This window comes from Propithecus coquereli, unplaced genomic scaffold, assembly GCF_000956105.1.
Source record: "Propithecus coquereli isolate 6110/MARCELLA unplaced genomic scaffold, Pcoq_1.0 Scaffold73, whole genome shotgun sequence".
Classification (NCBI taxonomy): Eukaryota; Metazoa; Chordata; class Mammalia; order Primates; family Indriidae; genus Propithecus; species Propithecus coquereli.
In genome coordinates, this window is record NW_012153396.1 from 859,422 (window position 1) to 882,535 (window position 23,114).

At 36.2% G+C, this 23,114-nt stretch overlaps 1 protein-coding gene across 3 annotated transcripts in view; it reads right to left on the bottom strand.

Annotated features, from left to right (window-relative positions):
• The window catches only part of HPSE2 (heparanase 2 (inactive)), a 621,208-nt gene that overhangs the window by 548,698 nt on the left and 49,396 nt on the right, over positions 1 to 23,114 (bottom strand). For 2 of the 3 annotated variants that reach the window (XM_012661668.1, XM_012661669.1), the window contains exon 3: positions 16,420 to 16,581. The exons of the other annotated variant lie outside the window; for it this stretch is intronic. In XM_012661668.1, the coding sequence (XP_012517122.1) occupies positions 16,420 to 16,581 (162 nt within the window). The remainder of the gene's footprint in view (positions 1 to 16,419; positions 16,582 to 23,114) is intronic. 3 annotated transcript variants of the gene reach the window in all.

Genomic DNA, 23,114 nt, shown 5'->3' on the forward strand with positions numbered 1-23,114 from the left:
AGAAAATTATAAAATATTACCAAGTGATATAAAACAAGAACTGAACGAATGGAGAGATATACTATGTTCTTAAGTGGAAGACAAATCAAAAAAAATATCAATCCTTCCCAAATTAGGCTATAAACTTAATGTAATTCTAAACAGAATCCAGTGATAAATTTTCTTGAACTGGAGAAAGTGAAGATTTCATTTTAAAAAGTAAGTATACAAGAATAGCCAAGAAAACCTTAAAAAAGAAAAATGAGGGAGCACATAGCATTGGCAAAGAAAGAACAGAAATATTACAGAAAACAGTTCAGAAATAGGTATAAATGTATGTGGGAGTATAATATATGGTATTTCAATTCAGTGGCAAAAGAATGTTTTAAAAACAGTGTAGGCAAAGCCGGCTAGTCATTTGTTAGAAAACAATGTTATATGCTTACATCATACTATATATAAACATAAATTCCAATCACAGTAAAAGATTAAAGCTCTAAGTTAAAAACTGAGCCAAAATATAAATGATATCCAGAGAGAAAAATGGTTTGCAATATATATGACAAAGGATTAACATTCTTAATTCACAAAGAGCAATTACAAACTGATAAGAAAAAGATCAACACTCAATAAAAAGGGCAAAGAATTTGAATAGGTAATTTTCCAAAGAGGAAATACAAATCACCAATAAACTTGTGAAAATATATGCATCCTGGCTATATAGTCAGAAAACTGCAAGAATGAGATGTTTTTCATCTGCTAGACTGAAAATGATTAAAAAGAACACTAATATCCAGTGCTAATGAGAACGTGGGAAATAACTGCTCTGATACACCGCTAGTGGAAATGGGAATTGCTATAATCTTTTCTGAAAACTGTCTGGCAAAATGCATTAAAATTTAAAATGCAAACTATAAAAGAAAAAATTCATAAATTGGACTTGATCAAAATTAAAAGTGTCTGCTCTTTTGAAAGAAATTATTAAGAAAATAATAAGACAAGTTACATACTGGGAAAAAATATTTGCAATTCACATATCTGACAAAGAACTTGTATCCCAGAGCATATAGAGAACTCTCAAAACTCAATAATAAGAAAACAAAACTCATTTTTTTAAATGGGCAAAAGACTTGAACACACATTTCACTAAAGAAGATATACAGATGGCAAATAAGCACACAAAGAGATGCTCGATGTCATTAGTCATAGAGAAATGCAAATTAAAAACACAATGACATACCACTATACACCCTCAAAAATAGCTAAAATTTAAAAGACACAATACCAAGTGCTAGGAAGGATGTAGAGGAACTAAAACCCTCACACATCATTAGTTGGGAATGCAAAATGGTACAGCCACTTTGGAAAACAGTCTGAGAATTTCTTATAAAGTTAAATAGACACTTAGCATAAAACTAAGCAACCCCACTCATAGTATCTACCCAGAGAAAATGAAAATATATGGCAACACAAGGATCTGAGAACAAATGTTTTAGCAGCTTTATTCATAATTACTAAAAACTAGAAACAAACCCAATATCCATAAACTGATGAAGGGACAAACAAATTGTAGAATATCTATATAATGAAATATTATTCAGCAATAAAAGGGATGAAACAGTGAGATACGCAACAAGATTAATGAATCTCTAAAAACATTATAAGTGAAAGAAACCAGATACACACAATCACGTTATTATTCCATTTACAGATGCTCCTAGATTTGCAATGGGGTTATATCCCAATAAACCCATCATACGTTGAAAATACCATAAGTCAAAATTGCATTTAATGCACCTAACTTATTGAACATCATAGCTTAGCCTAGCTTACTTTAAATGTGCTCGGAACACTTAGACTACAGTTGGGCAGTATCATCTAACACAAAGCCTATTATTTACTACTATATTAATAATAAAGTGCTAAATATCTCAAGTAATTTATTGAACACCGTACTGGAAATAAAACACAGAATGGTTGTATGGGTACTTAAAGTATGGTTTCTACTAAATGGAACCATTGTAAAGTTGAAAAATCATAAGTCAAACCATTGTTAAGTTGAAAGCAGTCTGTATATGACATTTAGGGACAGATAACAATTCAGAGGCAGCTAAGGAATAAGGGTGGGAAGAGGAAATTGCAAAGAGAGACAAGAGAACTTTTTAGTATAACAAATATTCTACATCTTGACAGTGGTGCTGGTTACATGACTATATAGCATATACATTTGTCAAAATATACAGTTTTTCTGCATGTAAATTATACCTAAATAAATCTGACTTTATAAAATTTAAAAATATATATACCTTTTGACTCAGACATCCCACTTGAGAAATCTACTCTACAATAATGAATGTGTGTATACAGTTTGAATGTATATTAATATATGTGTAATATAGTAATGTATATCAACAGGAAAATAAATTATGATATATTTAATATTACAGAATATGATGCAAATAATTAAAAAGAATGAGTTAGATCACATGGATTGACCTAGAGATATGTCTATGACATATATGTGGGGAGAAAAACAGATTATAGAATATTGATTATACTCGAATCTCTTTTTTCACTAAGAACAATTTTTTAAATCTTTATATGTAAATATAATATATAAGGCATTTAAAAAGACGTGGAAGTATAAATATCAAACACTGGTTAGTTTTTAGGGGTAGAAACTGAAGAGGCCAAGAAAAGAAATGATTATCTTTTCCTTGTTTACATCTGATTATTTAACTAATTAAGTTAAACATTTATTACTTTTATAATTTTAAAACACCTAATAGAGTAAAAAAAAGTTTTTAAGATCCAATATATGCAATTTTTCAATGTTAACAATTTAAATATCAAAATCTTTATTAATATAAAGAATATTAATAATTCTAATTTTGAAACAATATTTATAGTTTAAATATATACCATTTAGATATAATTTAATATACAGGTTAACTTATCTTATTATATATAGATATAAATATATAACACACCAAAATTGTAACAGTCATCATCTCTAAGTAATGGAATTTTGGATAATTTTTTCCTTTTTTTATACTTTCCAAATTTGTACAATGAATTTATATAATTTTAAGTATTGAAAAAGTATACATTAAATACCAATATTATTAAAAAATACATTTAGTATAACCATAAGAATGAATGGCTTTCAGAAGCATTTTCCAAGAATTTTAACAAGATGAGAAGTATTCAATATAGCATTTTAACTCGAAAAGTAGATCTATAACTATATCTATAATATAATATTTCAATTATGTTTTAAGTATATATAAAATACATGTATTAGTTATCTCTAGGTTAAGAGAATTTCCAAGTTTTCATCAATGAGCATGCATTACTTTTACAAATCGGGAGAAAATTTCCTAAGAGGAAGGTACTTCCTCAGATTAATTCAGTGACATATGTACTTTGGGTGAATTTTTTCCTATAACAAAGAGAAAAGAAGCAGGAAGATCATCTGCCTTGTGAAACCACCCATATGCACACAACTCTCCTTATTTAATTAAATATTTAACAGAGAAGAGTTTGGACGACAAAACTTCTTCTGGTTTTCCTTTCTCTTACAACTCCTAGTTATGAGAGAAGATGAGGAAATATAGAAGAAACCAGGATCCCAGGGTCAATGGCATTCAGATCACGGCCCATTGGCCTGGAGCAGGTGAGCCAGGAAGCACAAGGGTGGACTTTCTGGAGCCTGGCCTGGTAGCAGGGAACAACTGGCCTGGAAATGTCCGCATTAGAGAAGTCTGATAATGGGATGCCCCAAAAGATGATATAGTATAGAATTGTGAGTGGCAGCAGAAAATAGTGATATACAGAAAGCATTCACTAAATGCTACTGAAAGTTGAATCAAAGTATTTTGATTACCCATTTCCTCAACCAGGCAGAAACTGGGCAGCTGAAAACCTCTTCATTAAACAAATAAGCTCCCTCTCCTGATCCCTAAGAAAGAAATCTTTACCCTCCCAAATCTGGAAATCACTGTTTTGGATAAATTTATCTTAGTAAAAACAGACTTCAAAGTGAACTCTTTAATTTTGATTCAGGAATACTGAAATCCAAAACCACAAACATAATTTCAGAGAGGTTGAACATATGTAGAAATTACTTCAAAAACACACTCAAAATCCCATCAAGTATGCTTGAATAGTAATGATGCTTACTATTTTGAGTATTAATATTTATAAAGAATAAGTTAATACAGAGATTTCATTTATCAGCTACTTCTAAAACACACGTTTCACTATTGGAGAGTCTAGTCCATAAATTTTTTATAATGAAAAACTTCCCCAGGAAGCTTGTAACCACAGTTTAGAATATATATTTATACATGTGACTCAATCTTTAACCCTCTAGAAGAGTCTTCTATAATGATATAATCCACATCACTCTATAATACATTAATAAACAAACATGCAAATAAATAGCATACAATGCTACATACTAATCACTTTTCAAGGTCATTTCTAAACATTATTTTACTTTGATAAAGTTTGAAGTAAATGTCAGAGGGAAAAACCTGATATTAAATATTCTGCTATACAGGGGTTTTGGCTGTACATCCAATCACACCCACCTGGATTCATATTGATAGACAAATATACATCCCATCCCCCCAAAAGCAGAAAGTTCACAAAGCAGACGTTCCCTTGTCCCCTGACACTAAGGTAAAATATGGTGTTATGTATAAAGCAGTTTTAAAGATGCTTCAGAATGAGCTAAGAGAGAAACTGGCAAATGTGAGAAATAAGGTTGATCCAAGCATCTAGGGTAGAGTGGAAGAAAATATGGAGTATTTAACGATAAAATTTGTGCAGAGAAGTTTACAGCAGATTCACTTAAGTATAGGAAATAAGGAAAGGGGAACAATTAAAATAGGATAACAGGGGGATCTCCCAAAATCTCAAAACAACAATAAGTGGACTCACTCTACCGAGAAGCTATAGGAGCCATTTTGAGAATAGAAATGATTATTCAAACCACTGATAAAATTAATTTGGGCCAGGCATGGTGGCTCATGCCTGTAATCCTAGAACTCTGGGAGGCCAAGGCAGGAGGATCACTTGAAGCCAAGAGTTTTAAACCAGCCTGGGCAATATAGCAAGACCCCATATCTACAAAAAAAAAAAAAATTTTAACTAGCCAGTTGTGGTGGTGTGTACCTGTCGTACAAGGAACTCAGAAGGCTGCAGCAAGAGGATCACGTGAGCCCAGGAGTTGGAGGCTGCAGTGCACTATGATCGCACCACTGCATTCCAGCCTAGGCAACAGAGTGAGACCCCATCTCTAAAAAATAAGAAAACAACCCCAAAAAACTAAAAAAACAATAATAATAATTGTTAAGTATAATTAAAATCCACAGGTGTTGGTAGAAATTATTTTAAACTTCCACCAAAATGTCAAATTAATGGCATAGACAACTATTAAATAACAGTGATTAAGAAAGGTGCTACAGAGGAAGAATTTGAGTCTAAAATAATGTTTTATCCTTGTTGGTTACAATAGCCTTATGCTTACCTAGAAATAGTCCCCTGAGCATTATGGTTTGTGATAACTGAAAGAACAGTTCTTGTGTCATTGATTTGGGCACTTTTGCTCAATTTAAGTTAGCAGAATGGGCCACAACAAGGAAGTACAAATCTCTTTTGCTCGATTTATTTACCACAGTAACACAGTAAAGTTGACCACAGGAATTCCAGTCAAATTCAGAGTCTAATGACTGAAGGAAAAGGTACAAAACCAAAAGTGGCAGCAAATAACAAGACATGAGTCCTCAGAAAGGAATATCGGAAAGTGTCTTGAGTAATGCCATCCATTTATAATGGCTACTGTTTCAAGCTGCCTGAATATAGAGTTGACTAGATGACTTTCACAGCACAAATAAATTTTAAGAAATCTGACCTCATTTGAGGATCATTCACTATGCTCTACATACTGTCCAGAATGCTGCACAAGTGAAATATTCCTTGACCTCCAGGAGGTTATATTCTAAACAAAATCCTAGAAAATTTATTTCCCCATAAGGTTACCTTAGCTTTTATATTTTTCATTTTATTACAGCACAGGAATCCCCCACAAAAGTTCAATAAATACCTCAAAGAGGGGGAGGAGGGGAGGCGAAGGGAGACAAATAACTGAATCTGAACCTGTAAAATTTATTTAATACATGTCAGTATTATTTCTAAAAAGTAGTCTTCAAATGAATTCATTCTTTATGTACATGGCAGAACATTTTCAACAAATTTATAGAACATTTTTATATTAAGAATGATGAGAGGAAGAGCTTCAAGATGGCAGACCAAAGATACCACCAGCCAGCGTGTCTCTGCAAGGAGAAATTTCAGATGGAAGAGAAAAAACAAACAGACAGACATAGATTGGATGAGGGTCTGAAGGAAGGGTGCCTGAAAGTACAGGAAACTCCACGGGAATAGGATGCAGAGCAGAGCTAAAAGGAGAAGGACATCAGCAGGGATTAAGCCTAGAGAGGCTCGGAGACCAGTGAGGATTGGCTAACATCCCCCTCCCTCGCATCTCAGACTGTTGGTGGTCGCCCAAGCTGCTGGAGAGACCTTCTGCTGAAGCTAGCCCAGAGACTGCTGCCGCCAGTGAGCAGAGAGCTTCTTGTGGACAAGGAACCAGGCTCTCACCCACTCCCCCAGGCTCCTCCCGCCCCACAGACTTGAGCCGGATAGCAGGAGCCATATTGCTTCTATACCCACCAGGCGCCTTGTCCCTTCCCAGGTGGCCTCAACCCCTCAGGTTCTGTCTTGCTCATCCCCACACAAACATTTCCCAACTCCAGCCCAGGCTATAGGGGCCACAGGGGTCCAGTGGATCCTGGGTGATCTGCATGACTCCAGAACCCCATCATTCTGAGTGAACTGCCTCCCAGACAAAGGGTTGCAGATGACCAGAGGGTGGACTTTCCTCTACCTAAACTCTTCTTCACCTCTTTCCCCTCCCCCACCTGCAGCTGCTGAGAAAGACATTTGAGCCACCACACAGAGGCTTCCAGGGGAAACGGGTCTAAGACCTTTCCTTTTGGGATCCTGCAGCAGACTGAAGGGTGCTAGGACTGTAAACTCCCTGCCTGCTGGCCCTCCCTGGTGCTGCTTGCCTGGCAGAGCAGGACACATGCCAGCAGAGCGGGATACACCCCAAGATGGAGGGACATTGAATCACCCATAGGACCCCATGAGAGAGACTTGGGACCAGTATCCCTATCCCTGGCATGGCCCCGGTTTAATCTCCGGGGCCCAAGAGATGGACCTACAGGCCAGATCCTGTATATCAAGGTCTCAATCGCATCTCCTGGGGGCACAGAGGGGATATTTGTGAATTAGTCTCAAGAGGTGTGGGGTGCCTGCAGGGGCAGATCAGGGATGAGAGTGCAGAGTGGGCCCTAGCTGCAGTGTGCTCAAAGGGCATCCCTCGAACCATTGGAGGGCAGCACTACCAGCTCAGGCTGAGATCCTGGAGAGGGAACCTCCCAGCCCGCATCACAGTCCTGGGGGAGCTCAGCTGGCTTGAGGTCCTGCCTTCTAGCAGAGGCCCCCCCAAAAAAATGAGAAATAAGGGAGGGTGCAAAGGAGTGAGCCCTGCTCCAAACTAAGGGTGTCAGACAGCCCCACATCCACACGCAGACTTTTTGGTTCAGTGGGGCCACTTCAGCCCCTCCCTGGAAGCTTTGCCCAGAGGCACAGAACAGAACTTTGACCCCTCCCTGCTAAAAGCATTTGTGGAGCTTGAGGTCAGGCTCACCCAACCCAGCCATGCCCACCATCACTCCCCCTCCCATCCCTGCTAAGGTAGAGAATAAGAACATACCTGGAAATTCCAGTGTTCCACTCACCACCTGGGGCATTTGTGTCTTCTCCCGAGGAACTAGAGCTGATCACGGGACCCAAAAACAACACTGCAGCTTGTTCCTCCTGGCAAGTGCCACCTACTGACAGGAAGGTCAATATGCACCCACTTTTTCCACATTTACTGACTCACCATACAGGGTGTGGTCAATTCTCACCCACATGCACCACCTACCAGCTCAGAGATTAAACTGGGCACATCAGTATCTAAACAAAAGAAAATCCAAAACTAGGAAGAAACAACTACTTCAGATAACAAGAAATCAGCAAAATAACTCCAGAAATATGAAGAATCAAAGCCAAAGGACACCCCCAAAAGGAAACACCAGGTCTCTAGCAACGGATACCAACCAAAACCAGAACAATGAAATAACAGATGAAGAATTTCAAACATGGATTGCATTGTAAGGAAGCTCAAAGAAGTGAAACATAAGATGAAAACCCCACAAAAATAAATCACAAAAAGAATGAAGGAAATGAATGAAAAATTGATTAAAGTAATTGAAATATTAAAGAAAAATCAAACAGAACATCGGGAAATGAAAAATTCATTCAAGGAATTACAAAACACAGTGGAAAGCCTTAAGAATAGTTAGATCAAGCAAAAGAAAGACTCTCAGAGCTTGAAGAAAACACCTTTCAATTCAACAGGTCAGTCACAGAGACAGAGCAGAGAAAAAAGAGAAAAGAGCAAAGCCTATAAGAAATATGGGATTATGTAAAGAGGCTCAAGATCAGAATCATAGGCATCCCTGAGGGTGAAGAATAAAATACACAAGGGTTGGATAATCTATTTGAGGGAATAATTGAGGAAAATTTTCTTGGCCTTGCTAGAAATCTGGATATCCAGGTATAAGAAGCTCAAAGGACTCCTGGGAGATTCATCACAAAGAAGCAAATACCATGACACATAGTCATCAGACTGGCCAAAAGAAACATGACAGAGGTGCTCCTATGAGCCGTACATATAAGAAGCAGGTAACCTACACAGGAAAACCCATCAGACTAACTGCAGGCTTCTCAACTGAGACCTTACAAGCTAGAAGGGACTGGGGCCCCATTCTCAGTCTTCTGAAACAGAATAATGGCCAGCCTAGAATTTCGTATCCTGCAAAACTAAGTTTGACATATGGGGGAAATAAAGTTTTTCTCAGCCGAGCAAACACTGAGGGAATTTGTCAAAACAAGACCTGCCCTACAGGAAGTACTCAGAACTGTCTTTCACATGGATCAGTACAATAGACACTCACCAGTATAAAATCATCCAAAACCTAAAGGTCAAAGGCCAGATACTACAATGCCTCAAGACATAAAACGAAGCAACAAAGTTCTACTCAACAGGAAGAACAGAAATCCACCCCACTTATCAATTCTTTCAATAAATATGAATGGCTTGAACTGCCCACTGAAGAGACATGGGCCAGCTGAATAGATAAATATACATAAGCCAGTATCTGCTGTCTTCAGGAAACACATGTAAACTACAAGGACTCATTCACACTCAAGGTGAAGGGATGGAAAACAATATTCCATGCAAATGGAAACCAAAAGAAAGCTGGTATAGCAGTTCTCATATCAGATAACTGAGTCTTCAAATCAACAAAAGTAATGACAGACAAAGATGGTCATTATATAATGGTAAAGGGAACAATTCAACAAGAAGACATAACAATTCTAAATATTTACACACCTAACACAGGTGTGCCCAGATTAATAAAGCAAATCCTACTTGACCTAAACAGAATAATAAACAGCAGCATTGTAATAGCCAGGAAATTCAATACCCCTCTAACAGAACTGGACAGATCCTCCAAACAGAAAATAAACAAATAAACAATAGACTTAACATAACTCTAAAACAAATGGGCATAAGAGACATTTACAGAATTTTCTACCCAAAAACCATTGAATATACATTCTTTTCATCAGCTCATGGGACATTGTCTAAAACTGACCACATCCTAGACCACAAAACGTGTCTCAACAAATTTAAAAAAAACAGAAATTATACCACACATCTTCTCAGACCACAGTGGAATAAAATTAGAAATCAACTCAAACAGAAACACTCATCTATACACAAAGTCATTAAAACTAAACAACCTGTTGCTGAACAATGATTGGGTCAAGGAAGAAATTAAGATGGAAATCAAAAGATTCTTTGAACTAAATGATAAAGAGGACACAAGTTATCAAAATCTGTGGGACACAGCTAAAGCAATCCTGAGAGGAAAACTCATAGCCTTAAATGCCTACATCCAAAAGACAGAAAGGTCACAAATCAACGATCTAATGAATCAACTTGAAGAACTGGAAAAAGAAGAGAAAATCAATCCCAAACCCAGCAAAAAGAAAAGAAATAACCAAGATCAGACCATAACTAAATGAAATCGATAACAAAAGAACTATATGAAAGATTAATGAAACAAAAAGCTGGTTCTTTGAAAAGATAAACAAAATTGACACACCTCTCGCTAGATTACCCAGAAGTAGAAAAGAAAGCACTCTAATAAACTCAATCAGGAATGAAAAAGGAGAAATTACAACACATACAATAGAAATACAAAATATCATTTCTGAATACTATAAAAATCTCTATGCACATTAACTTGAAAATGTGGAGGAAATGGACAAATTCTTAGAAACACATTGCCTCCCTTGGCTCAGTCAGGAAGAAATAGAACTCCTGAACAGACCAATATCAAGTACCCAAATTGAAGCAGCAATAAAAATCCTTCCTAAAAAAAAAGTCCTAGACCAGATGGTTTCACACTTGAATTCTACCAGACCTACAGAGAAGAATGGGAGCCTATCCTGCAGAAATTATTCCACAACATCAAGTAGGAAGGAATCCTCCCAACACGTTTTATGAAGTCAACATCACCCTCATACCAAACCAGGAAAGGATGCAACAAAAAAAGGAAACTATAGGCCAATATCCCTTATAAATACAGACAAAAAATTCTCAATAAAATCCTAGCAAATTGAATTCAGCTGCTTATCAAAAAAATAATCCATCACGACCAGGTGGGCTTTATCCCAAAGATGCAGGGATGATTCAACATATGCAAATCTATAAATATAATTCACTACCTAAACAGAAATAAAAACAAAGACCATAAGATCTTCTCAATAGATGCAGAAAAGAAATTCAACAAAATTCAGCACCCTTTTATGATAAGAATGCTTAACAAAATAGGCATAGATGGGACTTACCTAAAAATGATAAAAGCCATATACGACAAACCCACAGCCAACGTCATACTGAATGGGGAAAAATTAAAAGCATTTCTGGTTAGAACTGGAACCAGAGAAGGTTGCCCTCTATTGCCACTTCTATTCAACATAATGCTGGAAGTCCTAGCCAGAGCTATCAGACAAGAGAAAGAAATCAAGAGCATCCAAATGGGTGCAGAAGAGGTCGAACTATCACTCTTTGCTGATGGTATGATCTTATATCTAGAAAACCCCAAAGATTTTGCCAAGAGACTACTCAAATTGATAAATAAGTTCAGCAAAGTCTCAGGTTACAAAATCAGTGTATGCAAATCAGTAGCATTCATATACGCCAACAACAGTCAAACTGAGAATCAAATCAAAGACTCCATACGCTTCACAATAGCAACAAAGAAAATAAAATACCCAGGAATATATTTAACTAAGGAGATGAAAGACCTCTACAGAGAGAATTATGAAACACTAAGGAAGGAAATAACAGGGAACGTAAACAGATGGAAAACCATACCACGCTCATGGATCAGCAGAATCAACACTGTTAAAATGTCTATATTAGCCAATGTGATCTACAGATTCAATGCAATCCATGTTAAAATACCAACATCATTGCTCACAGATTTAGAAAAAAATAATTCTACACTATGTATGGAACCAGAGAAAACTCCATATAGCTAAAGCAACCTTAAGCAAAAAGAACAAATTGGAAGGCATTAGTTTACCAGACTTCAAACTATACTATAAGGCTATAGTAAACAAAACACCATGGTACTGGCACAAGAACAGAGACAGAGACCAATAGAACAGGACTGAGAACCCAAATATAAAACCATCCTCATATAGGCATCTGATCTTTGACAAAGCAGACAAAAACATACACTGGGGAAAAGAATCCCTATTCAATAAATGGTGCTGAGAAAATTGGATAGCCGCATGTAGAAGACTGAAACAGGATCCACACCATTCACCTCACAAAAAATCAACTCATGATGGATAACAGACAAACTTAAAGCAAGATGCCATAAGAATTTTAGAATAAAACATTGGAAAAACTCTTATAGTCATCGGCCTAGGCAAAGAATTTATGAAGAAGACCTCAAAAGCAATCACAACATCAATAAAAATTAATAAATGGGACCTGATCAAATTAAAAAGCTTCTGCACAGCCAAAGAAACTATCACTAGAGCAAATTGACAACCTACAGAATGGGAGAAAATATTTGCATACTATACATCTGATAAATGGCTGACAACTAGAATCTATATAGAACTCAGGAAAATCAGCAAGAAAAAATCAAACCACCCCATTTTTTAATGAGGTTTTAACTTTTTAGTTGGCAATGTACATGAACACAAACTTTTCAAAAGTAGATAGACTATTGGATAAGAAACATATGAAAAATACTCAATATCTCTAATCTTCAGGGAAATGCAAATCAAAACCACAATGAGATATCACTTAACTCCAGTGAGAATGGCTTTTATCAAAAGTCTGAAAACAACAAATGTTGGCATGGATGCTGAGAGATAAGAACACTCATACATTGCTGGCAAGACTGCAAACTAGCACAACCTCTATGGAGATACCTCAAAGAACTAAAAGTAGAACTACCACTTGATCCAGCAGTCCCACTACTGGGTATCTGCCCAAAGGAAAAAAAGACATTCTACAATAATGACATCCACACTTGAATGTTTATAACAGCACAATTCACAATTGCAAACACGTGGAAACAACCCATGTGCCCATCAATACATGAGTGAATTAATAAAATGTGGTATATGTATACCATGGAGTCCCACTCAGCCACAAAAAACAATGATGAACTAATACTTGTTGTATTATCCTGGATGTAGCTGGAACTCATTCTCCTAAGTGAAGTACCACAAGAATGGAAAAACAAGCACCACGTATACTCACTATCAAATTGGTACTAATTGATCAACACTTATGTGCATGTATGGAAGTAACATTCATCAGGTGTCAGGCACGTGGGAGGGGGTAGGAAGGGATGGGTGTATTCATACCTAATGGGTGTGGTGTGCATAATCTGGGAGATGGGCATGCTTGTAGCTCTGACTTGGGCAGTACAAGGCAATATATAAAACCTAAACATTTGTACACCCATAATATTCTGAAATATAAAAAAGTGGAAAAAAATAAAGAATGATGAGAGCACAAAGAATTGTAAGACATCCGATCCCTGTTCTTTCTTAAAGGCTCTTACCTAATTCTCCCTCTCATTTGGTACTCCTTGAGTGACATGCACAGTGACAACACTCTCAAATTCAAGAAACTGCAAAACAAATATACTATACCTGCCTTGTGTCAGCAAGTCAGTGTGAAAAGTACAGCACACAACTCATCACCATTTAAAACAGTTCCATCACTGATGCTGTACTGGAATTACTCCATTACCTTCCTGTAACCTTACAGTTTACTTCAAAACCCTCTAGGTTAGAGGGGGCAAACGTTTTTTCCAATACCATGTAAATCATTCACACAAAAACATTAAGACAACTTTAAAACCATGTAAAAATACATGAAAACAATCCACTTATCTAAAAATTCAATGTAATGAGGAATACTTCAACAAGATATATACATTAAAGTTTATTAGTTTGTATTAGTTTCCATTAACAGGGCTATCAGTATGGACTATAGAGTTGTTTCCTTCTATTAAATGGTTAAAAGATCTTCAAAACTAGAATATCATTTGCCCTTGTTTGAGGAGTGGCTGTTTAAGAGGGATCATTAGCTGGAATGTAGAATATGAAGGCATGCCTCTCACCTTAACAGCTGACAGTCACATCAGCTAAAGGTGGAACATCTAAGAATGAGGACTTGCTTATGAGGTGGAGCTCAAAACTATCATTTAAACTTGCTTTTAATCACCTCACATTTCAATCGCTTAATTTTTTCACTATCCTGAGATCTTGGTTGTCCCATTTTTAAAATAAAGAACATACCACTAACTGACCAGGAAACAATTATTATACACTGCTACCCATATACATGAAATTCTGTAAATAATTAGGGGGAAAAGTGGGGTGTATAAACGTGATCTCTTTCTGAGATTTTAGAGGCCCAGTTTCCTCATTTTGTTCCCAAATAAACATTTTCATTGCAGATATTGCAAACATTATGCCAGAGTTATTCAAACTAAGTTCAGTATCACCAAGCAGAAATCCTAGAGTAGGTGTTCTGACTGTGTTGGTAAAGAAAGTCAGTTCATTTGAGAGGTCTCTGCCCCTTCAACCTCACCCTCCTTACCAATATACATTCATCACTGAAAAGGGAAATATTTACAAAAGTTAGTTTAGTTATGTTTAAATATTATGTTTAGCTGTCTGGAGACCATGTTCTCAAGATTTATACAAGAAATCAAGGATTAAACTTCATAACAATTAGAAAACCACACTGTGTAAAATCAAAGACTTAGTTAAAGGAAATTAAAATAGTTTTACCATTGGTGCTAAACTGAAATGATTCCATTTCTTCCCAACACCTGGAACCAAAACCTATTGAACTTTCATGTAAACAAACTAGGGCACACACAAAATACTCTGTCTGCAGCAAGGTATCACCTCTGCACAGGCATTTGGGTGAAAAATGTGGAAAATGCCTGAGGACTCTTTGAAGCAGCTCGGGAGAAGTGAGAGAAGGAAAGAGGCTCTTCTCTAGGGTAAGTTTGTTTAGTGGAAAGTAAGCAAGTTGTCAGGGTAAAAGTTGACAATGTTGATTCCAACAGTTTGAACTGCGAATAAACATCCAAAGGGATTATGTTACTGAGAATTAGAAAAGATTCCATTGAACTCGATAGAACATTGTATTTTCAAAGATAATATGCCTTCGAGCCACACTCTGGATCCACAGTTTAGGGTTAGAATTACCCTAAGCTTTTTCTATGCCATATTAAAGTACACAAGGTCTGACCTCTGTAATATGTGCCTAAAAATATTAGAATAAGGAGGCAATAAAAAAACATTTCATTTCTCTCTCCATACACACACACACACACACACACACACACACACACACAGACACACACACACATACTGTGTACATTTGAGGTAGACTGAAGAAACTTGGAGAAAAATCTATGTTCTTCCTAAACGTCTAAACTTAAACCCAGTTTCATTAACCAATTTAGGAAAATACATGCATTGGCCATAAATTACTTTTAAGTTTTCTTTCCTTAATGACCTATCAAAGAGCAAAAAGCAGAGCCTATACTTATGGAATCCATAATCCTCTTCTCTGTTCACCAAAGCCACATTTAAGTCTGGCTTTCATCTCATGCTGTTGGGTTTTCCACCAGGTACAAGATGAAAAGTTGGAAGAGTCTGGTGCTTTTTTAAAAGCAAAACAATTTGGTTGCCACTCAGCAATTCCTGGTGAAATGCCAGGAAGCCTGTAAAAAAAGTTAAAATTTTCCTAACTTAGAGTTTACAAAAATAAGTGTGAGATGTTCATAGCCTGTCAAACATTCCATCTTTTTATTTTTTAAAATATTCATAAACAAGGGAAAACATATACTTTTGATTTGTTAAAGTTTATTTGAATCAATATAATGCAGGTCTGTCTTGCATGAATCCAAGAAAATGGAGGTAACTTGGACTACTCTTCTTAGTTCATCTCAAGTCCTTAATGATTCTCACATAAGAATCTGCTATTACAATCTTTTCCAAAGCCTGACAAAAGGCATGCAATTCACATACTCTTTACCGGCAAAGTTTGCAGGCAGTCCTACAAAAAGTTGTTTTTCCTTGCAATTCTGACACATATTCACTTTCCTCCTAGAAGCAAGGATGTAAGGGAGTATGCCTCAGTTTCATAATCTCTTTGCTCTTAAAAAGAAAATCAAATTCCCTGGATATTTTCAAAGTCCACTAGGAATAGAACATTCTCAGCTCTGCCTGAGGATCATTATCTCTTTTACATTTCATCTTTATATTCACTGAGTTCATAGAAAGGGCATACACAGAAAGAGGGAAATAGCTGCTTCTTAAAAGACACCAAATTTAGTAATTCTCTCAAATCCATTGGCACACATCTAAAAATTCATATGTTTACAAGGCTTCATTGGTTTTCCTTGGTTCTGCCTTTTTGAAAAAACACATGCCGAATTGCCCAAACCAAAATACATCTGCAAACTACAAGAAATATTTGTTATAGAAAGACAAGTCATCGCAATTTAAAAGGTGATATAGTAGGTGGAGACAGACGTGGGCTCATCTGGATCCCACTCTAGTGTCCCCCAACATCAAGTTACTGACTAAAGGCTCTAAGACTTCAGCTGACTACAATAGCCTTACCTGTTAATATAAGATTACTGTAAGTATTGGAGAATTGCTCCTTTAGAAGAACCAGATGCATCTGAGCTGCCTTCTCTCTCTGGAGCTCCAGCATAACATCAGGGTGCTGAGCAATCTTGCAGCCTTTCTGTTTATCTAAGGCAACATCACTTCTAACAATATCTACAAAAAGAAAGAAAGAAAGCAGGCAGTAAAAAACAAAAACTAAAATAAAACAAAAAACCATGCACACATCAAAGTCTTGTTTCACCAAAAATGACAGAATTTTTAAGCAACTAGCATTTTTATCAGACTGAAGAGATGCAGAAATAATAAATCAGAAGGCTCTCCAACTCCATGACACATCCTGCAATTTCATCTGGTCACTTCCAAATTCTTTGGCGATTTCTCTGTTTCTTAGCTCTCTCTGACATCATTTGAGATTCTCACCCCTCCATTCTCCTTCCCAGCTCGCCTCCAGGACTTATTTATCTCCTGGAGCCTTTTGTTAACATCTTTTATTATTTTCCATGGGAAAAATAATACAACTTTGAATATTAGTGACTATGAAGGTCATTTCCTCTACCTCATGTCACAGGACCAGGTGATAGCTCCAGCATGTGTACTCAGGATACTTGGCCTATTTTTAAATTAACTTTCCAGCTACCCACTCAGCTCAAGTTAGGGCCACCATTCTATGGGTCACCTAATCAGGGTTTCTCCTGCTATTTTTCATGCACCTCTAAGAATGTAGTAGCTTCATTCTGACTCAGTAATCACTCTTTGAATCCAGAAATATTTTGAGTCACTGAGGAAAGCAAGAGGAGGTCACTCTGCAGATCTGCCTCTTCCCCAATTATTTTCCCATTAGTGATAGGCTGCTTTTTATATTTCAGTATGATTTTCACTCAAAGCAGATGTACTCTCCAGAAAACAGCCTTCCTCAAAAAGAAACATTCATATACAATGCTTCCCAACTGACAGGCAGCTCTCATGTCCTGAAGTTATTTGTTAATTTTTAAAAATGAAAATATAATTCAACTGATTCTCACAGGAACAAATGATATCACCAGCAGCAATCTACATGGCAACTCTAGAAACTTTCAAGTTTTGCCAAGCAAACTGAAGGATTTTTTAAAGATGGAGCTAAAAATAACTGCTCTGCCACAGTTGACAACAATAGTTTTAAAAGGGACAAAACTAATGCTCATGTTAATGGTACCAATAGGAAAGAGTTGGCTCTTTAAGCAATGCTCAGTAACACCTAAGAGAAAAGGGCATGTGACATGAAGGGTGAAACATTGTTCTAGACAAGTAGTCTTTATTTTAAGGTCTCTAAAAGAAAAGCCCACATATAAATACAAACCCATGACTATGAGGGTAAGGATGTACGGCACACAAAGATTAGCCAGATGTGAAAATGGTCCTGACTAATTCTTAGATGAAAACAGGAGAGATGATTAGAAATAATGCAGTATTATGCCTTCACATATTTATACCAGTTTCTAGAATATGAGCAATAAAGTGAACTTATTTAACATAAATAACTAATCAAATACATTTTCTGAAACTTAAATACAAAATCAGAATAAATTAGTTCAAAAAAAAAAAGAATACACTCTAGCTTTTAAGACCATCAAATAGAAGGCGAGAGGAATAATAGTTTATATTTATTTAAATTACATGCTATAAAACTTTTTAATTATATTGTCGTATTGAATCCTACTAACAATCCTATCAAAGTATGTGGCAAACATTGTTGACTGGCTGACCCAAAACGTTAAAACACAATCCCTTCTCACTTGCCTTCATCTATTGTAGAGCCTGAACACCTACACTATATGATTTCCCAGCATTCCTTGCAGCAAAGGGTGGGTCATGTAACATAGTTCTGGCCAATGAGCTGCAGGCAGACATCCCAAAGAGGGACTTCCTTTACCCAATTAAAAGACAGAACCTCACTGAGATCAAAAAAAAAAAAAAAAAAGTTTTTTCCTTCAGCCTTTTAGTCCTTTCTTTTCCTTAACATAGAATAGAAACATAGACATGAGACCCAGAGTTACAGTAACCACTTTGTGGCCATGAGTCAAGAAGCAAGACAGCAAAGGATTACATACTAAGAATGCTGAACAGAAAAATGTAGAATCTAAGTCTTTATTGACCTACCATATTTGTGTAGACTGCCCATCTTTTGTTTTCTTGTTATATGAGACAATTGTACTATTTATATAAGCCACTAATAGTCAGTTACCTGTTTTTTAAATTCTAACCTGTTTTTGTAATCCTAAATGATAAAGAATAATATTATTATCCCTATCTTATACATAAGGAAACTGAGGTTAACAAAGCTTAAGCAACTTGCACAAGTTCACATAGCCTGGTCAGTCCTCAAGTCCACGGAGTTTCAAAACCAAATCCGGCGCTCTTGCCAGAAGTTACTCCTATATGGAAACTCATAAGCTTAATAGTAGAATTACATTAAACAACGAAAGCGAGGAACTAAAAAGAAAAACAATTATACTGTTACAGTGGTATCCCATACTGAATATATGGAAAAGAAATATAGATGATGTTTTCTGCGAAAAGATTACAAAACTTGTACCAAAGCATGCCATAAAGAGTGAAGGAGAATTTCAATTATTATGGTATCTTCTGATAGAAGTCAAAATAGATGAGTAGAACATCTACTATACTCTCTATTTTCTGTCTAATGAATGTATTGCTCAGAATGCAGCAGAAACAACAATTATAACTGATATCAACATTATTCCAACCAGAACCTTGAAATAAAGTGACCATATTATCTTTATATTAATAACAGTAAGAAAAGAAAACTATGAACATACCCAAACATATGTCCTAAACTTCAGAAAAGTACATTTCAAAATATCTGGGGAAAAAATAGATATGCTCTATTGATTCTTTATTCTCCACCTCTAATCTGTTTGAAATTGTATCGATGACTAGATAAACACGAAGCAAGGATATTTATCAAAGATGCATATGGTCATATATCTATCTGGAGGAAGAGTTAATATCATAGATGATAGACTAAAAAATCAAAATTATCTTGGCAATCTACAAGTTGGGCTGAAATCCCCAAAATGGAAGGTGAAGATGTGAACACAAAGTCCTGCATTTATACTGAAAATTGATTACATAAGATGCGAAGGTCAGACCAACAGAAACTCATATATTTAAGATTTGTAGGTTTTAGTTAATACAAGCTTAATATAAATCAGTGCTATGATACTGCTGCCAAAAAGATTAATGCAATCTTAGTCTAAATTAATAGAACCAGAACATCCAGAATACAGGAGGCATCACAGCCGCCATTCCATGCCAGTCAAGGGCAGCATAAGGAAGAGTTTGGAGTCAAGCAGACCCCAGTTCAAATTCTATCTGAGTGGTCACTTATTAGTTGTAGAAGTGACAAACACCACTCTAAGTCTAAATTTCTTCATCTACCGTTATTGTAAAGATACATAAAGGACTTTGCACTATGCATACGATATAATAAGAGCTTAATAAGCAGTAGCTATAATTATTTTTATTAGTATCCTACTTATGATATTATATTTATTTCCAGCTGTAATAGTCTCAGAAGGATACTAACAATATAGAGTGCATGGAAAGAAAAGTACAAAGATGGAAAATAATTTTGATCTTTTAAACTAGCTGGGAAAAAAAATTGAGAGCCTAGCAAAGGAAAAGCCAAAGATACCTTGCTTTCATACAGCAGAGATAGCTGACTTATTCTGTGTAAATCCAGAAAGCCAAAGATTATGGAAGTACCCAAAGGACAAACATACTGCTCAGTTCCACATGAGAAAACTTTGTTAACACCAGAAGCTGTCATATGAGGAAAAGGGCTACTTGATGAAGGAGTGATTTTCCCATCCCTAGAGATTTAAGCAGAGAATGAGTGACATAGGCACAATAAAATGATTCCAATATAGGCATTAAAACCTGCCAGGCACAGGGTTAGGTACTTTCACCCACATTATGTGAGGCATTATAACAGGATAGTTAAAGGCACAGGTTTTGAATTCAAATATAAAAGTTTGGATCCCAGCTCTATTATTATAAATATTATACTATCAGGGAGGTCTTGGACAAATCGCTAAATCTTCCAATGTCTTTCCTAATTTTTTTTTAAACAGGGTCTCATTTTGTCACCCAGGCTAGAGTACAGAGGTGTGATCATAGCTCACTACTACCTCAAACTCCTGGGCTCCAATAATCCTCCTGCCTCGGCCTCCCGAGAGGCTGGGACTACAGGCTCCTCACCACCACACCCAGCTATTATTTTTTTTTAATTTTTTGTAGAGATGGAAGGGTCAGGAGGGGGTCTTGCTTGTTGTTCAGGCTGGTCTCAAACTCCTGACCTCAAGTGATTCTCCCACCACCACCTCCTAAAGGGCTAGGATTACAGGTGTGAGCCACCGTGCCCAGCCCCTAATTTTTAAAAATGAAAATACTAGTAACTTATTTGTAATGAACTTATCACAGTGATATAAACATATCAGGCATTCAAGTGCTGGCTGTTTTAGGGGTTGCTAATAATGACATCAGATTATACTTATAACAATATCAGAAAGTTATTATAAAAGGATATCATTATTCTTTGAGGTCATTTTTAGCTAAACAATTTTATGGCTCCACAAAAATGTGTGCTTTTCTTGGGTCTTTACCAGACATAATAGAAAGAATAAAAACTCAAAACCAGAAGACTTAGGTATGAATTTAACTAATTTACCAAATAATCACAAACTGTAGAATAAAAATTTAAACTCCTGTGCCTTGTTTTCTTTTCCTGGTCTACCAAACTCAGAAGTCAATGGCCTGGATGATCATTAAACCTCTACTCTCCTCTTGCTAGCTCTTCCCTTATTGTTGATATCCTTTATTGTCATGTAATCAAAGCAGTTCCAAACTTGGGTCCAAATATCAAGCTACTCATACTTCTCTGCCCATCTCCCCTCTGATCCTTGCCCTGGTATATAGTTCAAGGATGCCAAAGACCCAATGTTATACCTTACGGGAGGTAACTAGGAAAAGACCATCTTGCACCAAACTTGACGCCCTAGAATCAAGTTATTGAATATAACTGAATTCTGGACATGTAAGTATGGAAGTATTTGTATTTTTTTCTTTATTCTTTCTTCCACATCTTTTCCATAAATTTACCAGTTAGTAAACCACAGTTGTGCTAGCCTAAGGTTGCAGTTCTCATTGGGACAATCAACAGTATGGCAGACCAGCCAAACACTTCAGTAAGGAGATTCTGGCACTTAGAGAGACATAAAATGAGCTGTTGCTTTCCACACAGCACTGGCTGACTAGCAGGCTATGTGCACATGCAAGGGAGACCCAACATAGGGTAAGTTCTTTACATATAACTGGCTAACTAGGAGGCTACACACAAACACAGGACCTAAGAGGCAAGGAGGAAAGGAAAAGATGAGGAAGACTTAAATATTGCCACGAAACTGAATGTGTTTATCAATCCACACAGAAATCCATCAGCAGAAAGTGAAAGCCTTACAGATTCAAAATATAACCTCTGAACAATTATTGGCTGATCACTAAGCTATGCAGACTCAGAGGCAAACCCTAGGAATCCAAGCTAAAAAATAAAAGTAAGAATTTAAAAAACTGTAAAGAAATATCAATTGCAGCACAAGAGAAAAGGATTAAGTCCAAATAATTTACTAAAAAATTTTCTCACGGGGAAAAAAAGATTACAGATTGATATAACTAAAATGTCCAGTTTACAACAAAACATTGCAAGCCATGCATAAAACAGGAAAGTGTAACCCACACTTGAGAAAAAAAGCAGTCAACAGAACTAACTCTGTGCAGACCCAGCAGGAAAAGACTTCAAAGAAGATATTATAAATATCGTTTTGAAAATTGAAAGAAACCAGGTTTGGATAATTAAAGAAAAATTGGCAATCACTCATAAATAGGGGACTGAAATAAATACATAGAAACTTCTATTTTAAAACGAACCAAATGGATAATCTAGAGTTGAAAAGTAGAGGAACTAAAATGAAAAATGCACTGGATGGGCTTAATAGCCGATTTGAGAGAGTAGGAAAAAGAATCAGAGAACTCAAAGATAGATAAATAGAAATGACCTAACCTGAAAAACAGAGAGAAAAAAGATCAAGGAAAAATGAGCAGAGCCTCTGAAAATTATGGGGTAATATGAAGCAATCTAAAATGCATAATTGGAGTCCTATAAGGAGAGAAGAAAAAGAGAAAGGGCAGAATTTATATAATGACCAAAAGTATCTCAAATTTGATGAAAATCATTAATCTACAGATTCAAGAAGTACAACAAACCCTAAGTAGGATCATTACAAAGAGATCCACACCTAGACACATTATAGTAAAACTGTTGAAAGCTCAAGACAAAAAGAAAATCTTAAAAGCAGGGAGAAAAAAACTCATCTCATAAAAGGGACCAGCAATATAATTAATGGCTGACTTCCAATTTGAAACAATGGAGACCAGAAAACAGAAGAATGGCATATTCAAAGTGCTAAAAAAAAAAAAAATTCCGACAACCAAGAATTCTATAGCCAGCAAAACTGTCATTCAAAAATGAAGACAAAATAAAGTCACTGCCATTTAAAAAAAAAAAAAGACTGAGAGAATTTGTTGCTAGCGGATCTGCAATGCAAGAAAGATGAAAGGAAATCCCTTCA